The sequence below is a fragment of the Caretta caretta genome, chromosome 3 (genome assembly GCF_965140235.1).
Source record: "Caretta caretta isolate rCarCar2 chromosome 3, rCarCar1.hap1, whole genome shotgun sequence".
Classification (NCBI taxonomy): domain Eukaryota; kingdom Metazoa; phylum Chordata; order Testudines; family Cheloniidae; genus Caretta; species Caretta caretta.
Genome location: NC_134208.1, coordinates 80605384 through 80621124, shown reverse-complemented (window position 1 = coordinate 80621124; position 15741 = coordinate 80605384). Strand labels below are relative to the sequence as shown.

Sequence of the window (15741 nt, the reverse complement as noted above, 5' to 3'; positions counted from 1 at the left end):
GACAAGCCCATGACATTACACTGTGTTAGAAGCTAATAATGATGTCAATTGCTGTCCCTTTTTATGAGCTGTGACATATACCAAACACCCCGTCTATTCCTGGCATTGCCATTTTGTGTAAGTGCTAACTTCACTTCTTTTTCATTAGCTGATGCTTCAACAAAAGCAAATTGGAAGAGATTCAATAAAAGCAATTAATTAGGCTTCCTTTTTAGGCAAAAATGGAAACAGGAGACCATGGAACTGTTTCTTGGGCAACACTCCAGACAACTGGTATTTTTCTCCTCTTAAAAGCATAATCACCCTGGTCACTATTGCGTCTCTCTGAAGGAGGGAGGGAATGCCTTGTTGAACTTCTCCTCCACCTCCTTGTGACAAGTTTGCCTGGGCAATGTAATTGTTTCTGGTGGCAACAATATAAAACATGCAAGAGAGTAGTGTCATTTGCACTGTTACTGTATATCAAAGGCAATGCTACTATTTCCAGTAGCAATACAAACCCCGCTATGTATAGTGTCTAGCTCTCACTTGTAAAAATAGTTCTTTTTTCTTTCCCTCAATCTAGACAGCTTTCTATTTTCTGTAATTCAGTAACAGCTTCATGCTTTACACAGATGACGTGCATATTATTGATGTTGTTCGAAAAATACTTATGGTTCAATGCCACCACCTTTGGGGAATTCTGTAAATAGAAGAATCATAAATGATCATCTTATGCTGCTTCTTGAAGCACTCTGCTTGCGTGCTGAGAGTGTTGAAGGAGTCTGAAAAGCCCCGTCGCACAACGGATTCATTATAGCAGCTTTGAGTTGTCAGCCTGATGGCTCAACAGCATTCACTCTTAAGAGGCCTTCCTTGTTTATTTATATCCTAGAGGCTTCATTGTAAAAGGCCTGTAAATGTATATTATTCATGCACTGGACACCCACCCCTTTTTCCTTTAATTGTATGAGTAGGACTTTAGTTCTTCTGATACTGATAGTTTTCCCCATTGCCAGCAATAGGAGCAGAATTGGAGCTTAGCTGCACTCAAGCCACAGGGGAGTGTTCGGGCTAGTAAGGAGAGCTGGATCTTCCCTAGAACGTGAATGTAACCGTTCAAAAAGTCTGCTGTTCTGCCTCATGTTCTTCGATTAACTCAGAAAATGTGATGAAGGGATTTTTCCCCCTTCACTTCCTTTCTCATTCTTAAAGAAAGGAAATCAGCACAGTGGGAAAGTATAGATAGCATGGGGATTTCAAGGGGGAATTTCAGTTTAAATGAATAGGAAATTTTTTTATCAAAATGTTTATAGTTAGGTTTCAGTGTTTCCTTTCTTGTGCTATTGCAAGGGAATAGCAGTGTTTCCTTTCTTGTGCTGCACAGGGAAACGGACCAGACTGGTCTGTCTGCAGGGAAGTGGTGTCTCCACATGATGTACAGACTGTGAAGATTAGGATTTCCATGGATATTAGAGAGCATGTGTCAACTACTCTGAGTGCAGTCTCTTTTTTGGTGTCACAACTTTCACCAAACGGAGAACAGGAGTACTTGTGGCACCTTAGAGACTAACAAATTTATTAGAACACAAGCTTTTGTTGGCTACAGCCCACTTCAGCAGATGCATAGAATGGAACATATAGTAAGAAGATATATTATCACTACAAAAGTTTTTTTCTCCTGCTGATAATAGCTCATCTTAATTAATTAGCCTCTTACAGTTTGTATGGCAACTTCCACCTTTTCTGTATGTATATATATATATCTTCGTACTACATGTTCTATGCATCAGTTGAAATGGGCTGTAGCCCACGAAAGCTAATGCTCTAATAAATTTGTTAGTCTCTAAGGTGCCACAAGTACTCCTGTTCTTTTTGCGGATACAGACCAACACGGCTGCTACTCTGAAACCGTTCACCAAATTGGCTCTCTTCTATTCAACTCAAATTAGCCCAGTCCAGCAACTTAATGTAACATGAATCAATCAGCTCTTAAGCTTCAGGGCTTGAAGCCTTTATTTTACCTCCTTATTGGTTCCCTAGAGGTAGCCTGGGGGGCTGTTTCCCTCCATTATCCTAGGCCCACCCATCTGCCTTTCTCTCTCTGTTCTCTTTCCTTTATAGTTGGGCTTGTTTTCCTTATTGTGGGTGTGGTCTCGATGATTGGCAGTTCTGAGATGTGGTTAGCCTGCTTGTCTTGAAGTGGGGAAGGTTCTTCTCTCTCTTCTGCCTCTTTCTGTATGGAGTTTGTAAGCCCCATTACAGCATGGATAGTCAGACACAGCTCACTCTGTACATTGTGTTCCAGTGGGAAAGGAGCTGGAAGTTTTTGGTAATTTTCTTTCTTTCCAAATTCGCCATTGCAGCATTAATCCCTCACAGAATATGCAGCTGTAGTGGAGGAACTTGTGGTAACTTGGAACTGAAAGCAGCATTGTTGCCTGAATGGAAGAGGATACTTGAAGGGCACACAGAGAGACAACTACTCTGCAAGTCTGGTTGAGGATCTGTGGAGTCTGAGCCTATGTTTTCCTCTGCACTGATTCCAGGCTAGGCAAACACACCACATTCTAATTTTATGCTGTACCTCTGAGAGGAGGATGCAGTAGTATAACCAGTGTCAGATCACTGCATGGGCCAATGGAGCCCATGCCCAGGGGCCCTGGCCAATTTGGGGGCCCCAAGGCCCTGCCCCGCCCCCTCCTCTGAGGCCCTGCCCCTGCTCGTTCCAACCCCCCCTCCCTCTGTCGTTTGCTCTCCCCCACCCTCACTCACTTTCTCCGGGCTGGGGCAGGTGGTTGGGGTACGGGGTGCGGACTCTGGGAGGCAGTTTGGATGCAGGAGGGGACTCCAGGCTGGGGCAGGGTTTTGGGGGGGAGCATGGGATCCTGAGCGCTTACTGTGGCTCCAAGGAAGTGGCCACCAGGTCCCTGCAGCCCCTAGGTGGAGGGGCAGCCAGGGAGACTCCGTGCGCTGTCCTTGTGCCCGCAGGTGCTGCCCCCGCAGCTCCAATTGGTCACGGTTCCCTGGCGGCCACTTCTGGGAGCTAAGCGGAACTAGGGCAGGCAGGGAGCCTGCCTTAGCCCCGGGCCTCTGCTGCACTGATGACCAGACCTCTAATGGCCCGGTCGGCTGTGACGACCGGAGCTGTCCAGGTCCCTTTTTGACTGGGCGTTCTGATAAAAAAAACAGATGCCTGGCAACCCTACCCCTGCTGCTCCTCTCCCACCCACCTTCTCAGCCCCGCTCCTCCGCCGTGCTGCTCCTCTTCTCCCTGAGGCCCTGCCCATGGCCAGGCCATAATATGGAGCCTGTGGTATGGAGAGCTGGCCCAAGCCCCTCTCCCTTTCCCCCTAGTCTCTCCACATGGAGCTGGCCTGAGTCTCTCTCCCCTACTGCTGGCCTGAGCCTCTCTCTCACCCCATGCAGAGCTGGCCCAAGCCACTCACCCACGTCCCCATCCTTCCCTGGGCAGGATTGGCCCGAGCCCTGCCACTCACACTGCCTCTCACCGCCCTGCCCCCCAAGCCCCTTTTTGGCAAAACTGGACATCTGTCTTGTTTGCTCTTGACAACTGGTGATCAGTGGCAAGAGCAAATAGGACAAATGCCCAGTTTTGCAAAAATATCTGGATGTCTGGGGCCAAAACGGGATGTATAGTCACCCTAGGCCACAGGTCCCCAAAATATTTCAGTCATACCCCCCACTCAGTCCACACACCCCTTGGAGCCGGGGCCAGGGCCCAAGGTGGGGCTGGGGGCCACGATCAGGAGCTGGGCCGGAGGTGCGGCTAGGGCTGCGGACAGGAGTGGAGCCACGGTTGGGGCTGGGAGAGGTGCTCCAGGGGGGCCAGAATGGAGTGGGGGACACAGCAAGGCTGGAAGGCACTCCCTGCCCATCCCCCATGGGGGCTGACCCAGGCCCTGCTGCATCCCCCCAACTGTTCATCCATCCCCTGCTAGGGTGTAAACCCCAGATTGGGGCCCACTGCCCTAGGATGTGGTAAGAGCTGCCCAGACTAATAATAAGTATATGGTGTTTCTTTGAGGCTTTATTAAAGCATCTGATAGGATAATGCTAGAGGACCACCAAGTATTCTTTAAAGTATACTAGGAATGGGAACAGGATATTAAGCAGGTACTATTAGACTCCCGAACATTTATTTAAATATAGTTTGGCACATGCAGTGAATGTTGGAGGTGCAAACAGCCACATGCAAACCTTTCACACGTCCTCTGTGCCTGTCAAAAAATGCATGTGTTCTAAAACACTATATTCAATGCGCTCTCAAAAACTTTGTGTTACTATCTTATCTTCTCCAAACTTCTGTATTTTGGGGGTGCTGGATGAGTTGGCATTACCAGTTAACATTAAGAAATGGATTCTAGTAACTATTTTAAAGGCCAAAGGAGTTATTTGAGAAAATGGAAATCTGCAATTCTTTCCTCATACACAGACTGACTTAGTAAGCTTTGTACTACTGCATTAATGGAAAAAATGACTGTCTAAAAGAAATGCCTGGAAAAAAAAATGAGGATGTCTGGCCACACATGAAACTATTGAATACTTTTTCAGTTTAGTAGGTATTAGTCCCCAATGCTCATAGGCTATGTTATCTAGTCACTGACCTTTACAGGTAGAAATGTTTGTTTTTTTGTTTTATTTTTACCCAGTTGTTACAAATAATGAACACTGAATATTGTTATTTATATGCTATTTATATCTTGTGCATATATTTAGATGTATATTGTTTCATTAATGTTGCTAGGAAGCCAAACTTTGAACCTTTTTTGAAGTGCACCCATCACTACTATTTAGTACCATTTGTGTGTATGAATGTTTTGAAATATCGGAACTTGTTAGTAAGGAACTAGACTAAGACCACCAAGTAATGAAATAAATACATCTCATTTTACATGATTAGCCAAGTAGCCTTCTGACAATAACTTTCAGTTGCTGCCAAAGTGAAACCGTGAGTGAAAAAGAAAGCTCCCTCTTCTGCTCCTTTTGAAGTGTATTGTAGAAGTCTTAAATAGTTTGCAAATATGTATTCTATAAGCCTCAGCTCAGTTTATGTTACAAGTCATATATGCTGCTACAACTCTTAGCCCTGGTCTACACTAGGACTTTAGGTCAAATTTAGCAGCGTTAAATCGATGTAAACCTGCACCCGTCCACACGATGAAGCCCTTTATTTTGACTTAAAGGGCTCTTAAAATCGATTTCCGTACTCCACTCCTGACAAGTGGATTAGCGCTTAAATCGGCCTTGCCGGGTCAAATTTGGGGTACTGTGGACACAATTTGACGGTATTGGCCTCCGGGAGCTATCCCAGAGTGCTCCATTGTGACCGCTCTGGACAGCACTCTCAACTCAGATGCACTGGCCAGGTAGACAGGAAAAGAACCGCGAACTTTTGAATCTCATTTTCTGTTTGGCTAGCGTGGCAAGCTGCAGGTGACCATGCAGAGCTCATCAGCAGAGGTGACCATGATGGAGTCCCAGAATCCCAAAAGAGCTCCAGCATGGACCGAACGGGAGGTACAGGATCTGATCGCTGTTTGGGGAGAGGAATCCGTGCTATCAGAACTCCGTTCCAGTTTTCGAAATGCCAAAACCTTTTGTCAAAATCTCCCAGGGCATGAAGGACAGAAGCCATAACAAGAACCCGAAGCAGTGCCGCGTGAAACTGAAGGAGCTGAGGCAAGCCTACCAGAAAACCAGAGAGGCCAACGGCCGCTCCGGGTCAGAGTCCCAAACATGCCGCTTCTATGATGAGCTGCATGCCATTTTAGGGGGTTCAGCCACCACTATCCCAGCCGTGTTGTTTGACTCCTTCAATGAAGATGGAGGCAACACGGAAGCAGGTTTTGGGGACGAAGAAGATGATGATGATGATGAGGAGGTTGTAGATAGCTCACAGCAAGCAAGCGGAGAAACCGGTTTTCCCGACAGCCAGGAACTGTTTCTTACCCTGGACCTGGAGCCAGTACCCCCTGCACCCACTCAAGGCTGCTTCCTGGACCCGGCAGGCGGAGAAGGGACCTCCGGTGAGTGTACCTTTTAAAATACTATACATGGTTTAAAAGCAAGCATGTGAAAGGATTACTTTGCCCTGGCATTCGCGGCTCTCCTAGATGTACTCCCAAAGCCTTTGCAAAAGGTTTCTGGGGAGGGCAGCCTTATTGCATCCTTCATGGTAGGACACTTTACCACTCCAGGCCAGTAACACGTACTCGGGAATCATTGTACAACAAAGCATTGCAGTGTATGTTTGCTGGCGTTCAAACAACATCCGTTCTTTATCTCTCTGTGTTATCCTCAGCAGAGTGAGATATAATTCATGGTCACCTGGTTGAAATAGAGTGCTTTTCTTCAGGGGACACTCAGAGGAGCCCGTTCCTGCTGGGCTGTTTGCCTGTGGCTAAACAGAAATGTTCCCCGCTGTTAGCCACAGGGAGGGGGAGGGTTGAGGGGGTAGCCATGCGGTGGGGGGAGGCAAAATGCGACCTTGTAACGAAAGCACATGTGCTATGTATGTAATGTTAACAGCAAGGTTTACCCTGAAAGAGTGTAGCCACTGTTTTATAAAATGTGTCTTTTTAAATACCGCTGTCCCTTTTTTTTTCTCCACCAGCTGCATGTGTTTCAATGATCACAGGATCTTCTCCTTCCCTGAGGCTAATGAAGATTAGAAAGAAAAAAACCGCACTCGAGATGAAATGTTCTCCGAGCTCATGCTGTCCTCCTGCACTGACAGAGCACAGACGAATGCGTGGAGGCAAATAATGTCAGAGTGCAGGAAAGCACAAAATGACCGGGAGGAGAGGTGGCGGGCTGAAGAGAGTAAGTGGCGGGCTGAAGAGAGTAAGTGGCAGGCTGAAGACAGGGCTGAAGCTCAAATGTGGCGGCAGCGTGATGAGAGGAGGCAGGATTCAATGCTGAGGCTGCTGGAGGACCAAACCAGTATGCTCCGATGTATGGTTGAGCTGCAGCAAAGGCAGCTGGAGCACAGACTGCCACTACAGCCCCTGTGTAACCAACCGCCTTCCTCCCCAAGTTCCATAGCCTCCACACCCAGACGCCCAAGAACGCGGTGGGGGGGGCCACCGGCCAACCAGCCACTCCACCACAGAGGATTGCCCCAAAAAAAGAAGGCTGGCATTCAATAAATTTTAAAGTTGTAAACTTTTAAAGTGCTGTGTGGCATTTTCCTTCCCTCCTCCACCACCCCTCCTGGGCTACCTTGGTAGTCATCCCCCTATTTGTGTGATGAATGAATAAAGAACGCATGAATGTGAAGCAACAATGACTTTATTGCCTCTGCAAGCGGTGATCGAAGGGAGGAGGGGAGGGTGGTTAGCTTACAGGGAAGTAGAGTGAACCAAGGGGCAGGGGGTTTCATCAAGGAGAAACAAACAGAACTTTCACACCGTAGCCTGGCCAGTCATGAAACTGGTTTTCAATGCTTCTCTGATGCGTACCGCGCCCTCCTGTGCTCTTCTAACCGCCCTGGTGTCTGGCTGCGCGTAACCAGCAGCCAGGCTATTTGCCTCAACCTCCCACACTGCCATAAACGTCTCTCCCTTACTCTCACAGATATTGTGGAGCACACAGCAAGCAGTAATAACTGTGGGAATATTGGTTTTGCTGAGGTCTAAGCGAGTCAGTAAACTGCGCCAGCGCGCCTTTAAACGTCCAAATGCACATTCTACCACCATTCTGCACTTGCTCAGCCTGTAGTTGAACAGCTCCTGACTACTGTCCAGGCTGCCTGTGTACGGCTTCATGAGCCATGGCATTAAGGTGTAGGCTGGGTCCCCAAGGATACATATAGGCATTTCAACATCCCCAAAGGTTATTTTCTGGTCTGGGAATGAAGTCCCTTCCTGCAGCTTTTGAAACAGACCAGAGTTCCTGAAGATGCGAGCGTCATGTACCTTTCCCGGCCATCCCACGTTGATGTTGATGAAACGTCCCTTGTGATCCACCAGAGCTTGCAGCACTATTGAAAAGTACCCCTTGCGGTTTATGTACCCGGTGGCTTGGTGCTCCAGTGCCAAGATAGGGATATGGGTTCCATCTATGACCCCACCACAGTTAGGGAATCCCATTGCAGCAAAGCCATCCACTATGACCTGCACATTTCCCATGGTCACTACCCTTGATATCAGCAGATCTTTGGTTGCGTGGGCTACTTGCATCACAGCAGCCCCAACAGTAGATTTGCCCACTCCAAATTGATTCCCAACTGACCGGTAGCTGTCTGGTGTTGCAAGCTTCCACAGGGCTATTGCCACTTGCTTCTCAACTGTGAGGGCTTTTCTCATCTTGGTATTCATGCGCTTCAGGGCAGGGGAAAGCAAGTCACAAAGTTCCATGAAAGTGCCCTTACGCATGCGAAAGTTTCGCAGCCACTGGGAATCGTCCCAGACCTGCAACACTATGTGGTCCCACCAGTCTGTGCTTGTTTCCCGAGCCCAGAATCGGCATTCCACAGCATGAACCTGCCCCATTAGCACCATGATGCATGCATTGGCAGGGCCCATGCTTTCAGAGAAATCTGTGTCTATGTCCTGATCACTCACGTGACCGCGCTGACGTCGCCTCCTTGCCCGGTATCGCTTTGCCAGGTTCTGGTGCTGCATATACTGCTGGATAATACATGTGGTGTTTAATGTGCTCCTAATTGCCAAAGTGAGCTGAGCGGCCTCCATGCTTGCCTTGGTATGGCATCCGCACAGAAAAAAGGTGCGGAACAATTGTCTGCCATTGCTCTGACGGAGGGAGGGGCGACTGACGACATGGCTTACAGGGTTGGCTTCAGGGAGCTAAAATCAACAAAGGGGGTGGCTTTACATCAAGGAGTATTTCAGGCAGGACTTCACGGAGGGTTCCAATAAGAAATGGTGCACCTAAGTTATTGTTCTTATTGGAACAAGGAGGTTAGTCTGGCCTCTGATTGATACATGGCTAGATTTACCTCGCTGCACCTTCCCTGTGAGTGACTGCAGTGTGACCTAGAGGAATGAGTCCCCTAGACGGGGGAGGAGGCAAATGAGTACAAAACAAATCTGGTCTATTTCTTGTTTTGATCCACTCCATCTATCTTTTACATCTTTGGCTGGCAGCAGACAGTGCAGAAGGACTGCATGCCATCCACATCTCATGGCTGCTCGGCAGAAGATGGTGCAATAGGACTGCTAGCAATCCGTATCGCCTGCCTGCTCACCATAAGATGGTTCAATAGGACTGACTGCAGGACTAAAGAGAATGACCTGGTCAAGTCACTCCAAATTTAGTCCCTGCGCCCATGTCTGCCCAGGTGCTCGTGGCCGACGTGGCCAGGAGCACCTCGGACATGACGATGATGGCTACCAGTCGTACTGTACCGTCTGCTGCCACAAGGCAAGGGGTTGCTGCTACTGTATAGCAATGCCGTACCGCATCTGCCAGCACCCAGGAGACATAGGGTGACGGTTACCTGAGCGGGCTCCATGCTTGCCGTGGTATGGCGTCTGCACAGGTAACTCAGGAAAAAAGGCGCTAAACGATTGTCTGCCCTTGCTTTCACGGAGGGAGGGAGGGAGGGAAGGGGGGCCTGACAATATGTACCCAGAACCACCCGTGACAATGTTTTCACCCCATCAGGCATTGGGATCTCAACCCAGAATTCCAATGGGCAGCAGAGACTGCGGGAACTGTGGGATAGCTACCCATAGTGCAACGCTCCGGAATTTGACTCTTGCCTCGGTACTGTGGAAGCGCTCCGCCGAGTTAATGCACTTAGAGCGTTTTCTGTGGGGACACACACACTCGAATATATAAAACCGATTTCTAAAAAACCGACTTCTATAAATTCGACCTTATTCCGTAGTGTGGACATACCCTTAGGCATGGTGGGAATGTCAAAGTTGGAGTGCCAGCCTTAGAGTTGATTTTGCTGGCTTTCATTCGTCCGATCCACAACGGTAATGTAGATTTTTTTTTAAACGCCTCTGTGTTTTAGACTATGACTTAATGTTTCCTTCAGTTTATTCCTCTTTGTTAATATAAATCCTTTGGGGGTTTAATTTAAAGTAATTCATAAATCCTAACATAAGTAATTTAGGATTCTTTGAAGAAAATGGTAGCTATGTTTAATCCTATAATACATTCCTCAATCATTACAGAGCTTAAAGGGTATAGCAGCCTTAGACAGAAAGCGTTATGATGAGTCTGAATAGTACATGTAGGGCAGGGAGAAGTGAGAATAGCACAACAGATGGATTAAAAAAAAGCCCAATAAATATGTATTTAGTTATTTATTACGTAATAAATTATGTATTGACATAGGAAATTACATGATAATTTTCTGTTTGAAATGTTACAAAAGTAAATTGGTTTCCAGCTAAAAGGTAGCACGGAATAATGGTTTTGTGTTTCTGTCATGACATTTAACTCATTAGCATGCAGGTGCGCTGCCTGGGCTTCATGCAATAACTGTCTTCTTTCACTGTGTTTACAGATAATCCAGCAAGTTTTTAGGCCAAATGGCTTTCTGAATATGAGCCCACAAAGCATTGAATGAGACGGTGTACTGCTCCAGGAGATTCCAGCGCAGTTCAGCCACAAGGTGAATATCCATAACAGCATTAAAAAGAACAATGACTCAAAATTGTTCATAATTTATAATTGTAATAATTAATAGTGACTAACCCTGCAGTTACTAATTAATTTTTTGCTATATTTAAAATTAACTCTGTTGTCAACAACTGATCCGTGGGTGATAGGGATTAACATTGTACTTGTGAGTTCCTGGTTTACTAAACACTGTAATTTATTCTGCTTCATGTCTTGTGTTTTGTGTGTGAAATAAGAAGTCCTCCAGTTCCCTTTTGTAGAGGCACAGGGCTATGAGCAGAATGGAACCATTGTGATTCTGCTTGTGGGGGCCTCCCCCTAGCTGAGATGTCAGAAGATAAGAGCTATACCCCTCAGAACTCCATGGAGGCTCATAATATGGTGGTATGGGGTGGAGAGAAGTAGCATTTTGGCCAGTGGACCCACAACTAGTAGAGTGAAATGATGGTGTGGTATTGGCCTGGACAAAAAAAGATCTGGATTCAGATGCTGAGTCTGCTTCAGACTTCCTGTGTGACCTTGGGCAAATCATTTAGGCCCAGATTCCCAAAGTTGTTTAGGTGGCTGACTCCCATTGAAATAATCGATATAACTGAACTAATTGATTTCAATGGGAGTTAGTTGCCTAAGCAGCTTTGAGGATCTGGGCTTAAGTCTCTCTCTTTGTCAGTTCCCCATCTGTAAAATGGGGATAATAACTAGGATTGCCAACATTGTATTTCAAAAATAAGGGACTGTTTCCTTAGCACCCCGGCCCCACCCTTCGGCCAGATATTATTGTTATTATTATTAACTATTATTATTATTTATTTTATTTAATAATAAACAGTACTCACCTACATTTGCCAGGGGTACTTATTGCCACTTTTTGGAGCAGTCAGCAACTCCTGAACTTGTTGTACAGACATTAAAAAATAAGGGATGTCTCTTGTAATAAGGGACTGCTGGCAACCGTGATAATAACACTTCCTTTTGCTCACCCTTTGTCTGCCTTGTCTATTTAAATTGTAAGCTCGTCTATGCAGGGACTGTCTTTTACTACTTTGTGTGTGCAGTACCTAACACAATGAGCTACAATCTTGGTTCAGACTTCTAGGCAATACTTTTATAGAAATAATAAATAAAAATAACCACAAAGAACTACAGGGTAGCTCCTCTATAGCCTCTCATCACCTCCCCCTTGACATTCAGAATGGTTAACAGAAAATGTACAGCTGGTATCCCAACACCACAGCAAAAGCTGCACAGCCAGGGAGAGGATTCAGTCCCCATGCCCCCACCACTGAGAACCCCTGCAGAAAACTTCTTTCACTTGGGCTTTCTGCTGAGGTTGAGGATTTGACCCAATTGTCAAGTCTGCTGCAACGCTATAAACATTTGCAGTGAATGTGTAATATGCTGCAGTGTATAGGACAAAAGAAATGGGGCAGAGGGTCTAGCAAAAAAAAAAAAAAAGAGATCTAACAACTGTTCAGTGGTTTTCATGCACGATTTGTTTGGTAAGGTTATCAGAAAAGTCAATACAAGTGTGCTCTGAAAACATAACATTAGTCAAACCTCTTGACAGGTATCTCACAGAGCAAATCAGTTGAAGTTCATTCTAAGCTGACCAGAAAATTTCCATTGCTTCTGAAGGTAGAAACACCTCTTCACACTGGGTTGTTTTATGAGCCTACCAGCCCAGTAAGCTGTTCACATTGGTGCTGCTCCCCGATGAAAAGACCTCACATTTGGAAACATACATGGGACTTCTCGCCTCTGCAATGTGCCAATCTGGCACTCTTTTAAAGTGGGTGAATGAATAGTCCTCCAGTAAGATTTTAGTGCTCATGAAAGATGCCAGGATGAAAACACTGGAGGCTGAAGTTCTCTGCTTAGCCACACAATATGTACAGTATGGGCAGCAGCAATGCAATCTTGCCATGCAGCCCTGCCTATGTTGTCTCAGCGCGCCTCTGTTTGAAGACAACAGTAACAGAGTAGTTCAGATTCCATTTCCATTCAGTTTCTCTGCTTTGATGAAGCTGTCCTTGTGGATCCTAATTGTGATGGGGCTTCCCATGAGGCTGATACCTGACCCATAGAAACTGGAACAAGACAACTAGACAATGCTAAGATGGTAATGACTTTAAAATTGCTACTAGCCTTAGCCAAACTTCAGGCCACGAAACTGTAAATGAAAGGATTTGTAGTCAGTCATGGAGAAGTCCAATTGCCAGATGTAAAAGTTTTAATTAGCTATTTAGCAACCTTTGTAACCTGGAGGGATTACTGAGCAGAAACAAAACACAGCAACAGGCAGTGATGTCTGTTAAGACCAGGAGAATCTTTATATATTAGCCCACATCAAAACAAAGAGGAAAACAAAAACTACCTCAGGCTGAAAGAAAAGGAGGACTTGTGGCACCTTAGAGACTAACAAATTTATTTGAGCATAAGCTTTTGTGAGCTACAGCTCACTTCATCGGATGCATTCAGTGGAAAATACAGTGGGGAGATTTATATACACAGAGAACATGAAGCAATGGGTGTTACCATACACACTGTAACGAGAGTGATCAGGTAAGGTGAGATATTACCAGCAGGAGAGCTGGGGAGGCGAGGGGGGACCTTTTGTAACGATAATCAAGGTGGGCAATTTCCATCCCTCAGAGCGTAAGGCCCCAATTCAGCAAGGCACTCAAGCCTGTGCACAACTTTAAATTGACCCATTGACTTCAGTGGCATCTGTTTAAGTAGCTTGTTGAACCAGGGCTTAAGTAGGGGGCCTTGGCTTTCCATCATGAATTGTTAATATTTGTATTATATTAATGCTTAGAGACTGAGGTTGGGGTCCCACTGTATGAGGCACCGTACAGCATGACCTAAAAGAGTATCTGCCTTGAACAGCATAAAGTACACAAAACAGACAGAAGGTGGGAAAAAGTAAGTGCCATTATCCCCATTTATCGGATGGGGAACTGAGGCACAGAGAGGTGCAATGACATGTACAAAGTGACACAGGGAATCTCTGGCAGAGCAAGGAAATGAATTCAGTTAAGAACAGAGTGAAATTTTTAATCTCAACTTTTTTTGGCAAAAAATGCAGATTCATCAACACTGAAACTTTTGTGAATTCATGTTGATTTTTTTGAGTTGTTCATGTAACCCTCCCATACGTCTGTCCCCTCACTCCCCTCAAAATTCTCAAAGTCAAAATGTTTCATTTTGTCATTTTTTACATGAAATGATTTGAGTGTTTGATTTTTGCCTCTGTCTTCACGAACAAGGTCAGCTCCCAGACTGCTGCACTGGGCAGCACAGCATGGGGAGGAGGTGACCAGCCCACTGTGAAAAAAGAAGTGGTTCGGGACTATTTAGAAAAGCTGGATGAGCACAAGTCCATGGGGCCAGATGCGCTGCATCCGAGAGTGCTAAAGGAGTCGGCAAATGTGATTGCAGAGCCATTGGCCATTCTCATTGAAAACTCATGGCGATCGGGGGAAGTCCCAGACGACTGGAAAAAGGCTAATGTAGTGCCCATATCTAAAAAAGGGAAGAAGGAGGATCCTGGGAACTACAGGCCAGTCAGCCTCACCTCAGTCCCTGGAAAAATCATGGAGCAGGTCCTCAAGGAATCAATTCTGAAGCACTTAGAGGAGAGAAAAGTGATCAGGAACAGTCAGCATGGATTCACCAAGGGCAAGTCATGCCTGACTAATCTAATTGCCTTCTATGACAAGATAACTGGCTCTGTGGATGAGGGGAAAGCAGTGGACTTGTTGTTCCTTGACTTTAGCAAAGCTTTTGACATGGTCTCCCACAGTATTCTTGCCAGTAAGTTAAAGAAGTATGGGCTGGATGAATGGACTATGAGGTGGATAGAAAGCTGGCTAGATTGTCGGGCTCAACGGGTAGTGATCAATGGCTCCATGTCTAGTTGGCAGCCAGTATCAAGTGGAGTGCCCCAAGGGTCGGTCCTCGGGCCGGTTTTGTTCAATATCTTCATTAATGATCTGGAGGATGATGTGGATTGCACCCTCAGCAAGTTTGCAGATGACACTAAACTGAGAGGAGAGGTAGATACACTGGAGGGTAGGGATAGGATACAGAGGACCCTGGACAAATTAGAGGATTGGGCCAAAAGAAATGTGATGAGGTTCAACAAGGACAAGTGCAGAGTCCTGCACTTAGGACGGAAGAATCCCATGCACCGCTACAGGCTAGGGACCAAATGGCTAGGCAGCAGTTCTGCAGAAAAGGACCTAGGGGTTACAGTGGACGAGAAGCTGGATATGAGTCAACAGTGTGCCCTTGTTGCCAAGAAGGCCAATGGCATTTTGGGATGTATAAGTAGGGGCATTGCCAGCAGATCGAGGGACATGGTCGTTCCCCTCTATTCGACATTGGTGAGGCCTCATCTGGAGTACTGTGTCCAGTTTTGGGCCCCACACTACAAAAAGGATGTGGAAAAATTGGAAAGAGTCCAGCGGAGGGCAACAAAAATTATTAGGGGACTGGAGCACATGACATATGAGGAGAGGCTGAGGGAACTGGGACTGTTTAGTCTGCAGAAGAGAAGAATAAGGGGGAATTTGATAGCTGCTTTCAACTACCTGAAAGGGGGTTCTAAAGAGGATGGATCTAGACTGTTCTCAGTGGTAGCAGATGACAGAACGAGGAGTAATGGTCTCAAGTTGCAGTGGCGAAGGTTTAGGTTGGATATTAGGAAAAACTTTTTCACTAGGAGGGTGGTGAAACACTGGAATGCGTTACCTAGAGAGGTGGTGGAATCTCCTTCCTTAGAAGTTTTTAAGCTTTGACCAGGGGGTGACCTCCTGAGGTCCCTTCCAACCCTGATATTCTATGATTCTATGATTTGAAATTACTTTTCATTTCAAAATCTTCTTCAGTTTTATCGGAAAAATAAAGTTAAAAATCGCTCAATCAAAATGAAATGCTTTGACCCAAAAAAGAATTTTTTTGACTTTTCAATTTGCCAAAAATTTCCAAAAAATTCCATTTTTGTGTTGATCCAAAATTACTTTTTTTCAGAGTAACCAGTGAACTGAAAAATCAGTTATTAGAATAGCTCTGCTTCCCATCTCCTGAGACCTGGTTCTGATCCTTAACCATCTGATCTTCTTTTCCATAGATATT

General features: G+C 45.9%; 1 protein-coding gene across 1 annotated transcript in view; it reads left to right on the top strand.

Annotated features, from left to right (window-relative positions):
• The window catches only part of LOC142071475 (uncharacterized), a 366622-nt gene extending 356073 nt beyond the window's left edge, over nucleotides 1-10549 (top strand). The window contains exons 2-3 of the mRNA XM_075126218.1: nucleotides 6617-6687; nucleotides 10487-10549. Of these exons, the coding sequence (XP_074982319.1) occupies nucleotides 6617-6687; nucleotides 10487-10549 (134 nt within the window). The remainder of the gene's footprint in view (nucleotides 1-6616; nucleotides 6688-10486) is intronic.
• The last annotated feature ends 5192 nt before the right edge of the window (nucleotides 10550-15741 follow it).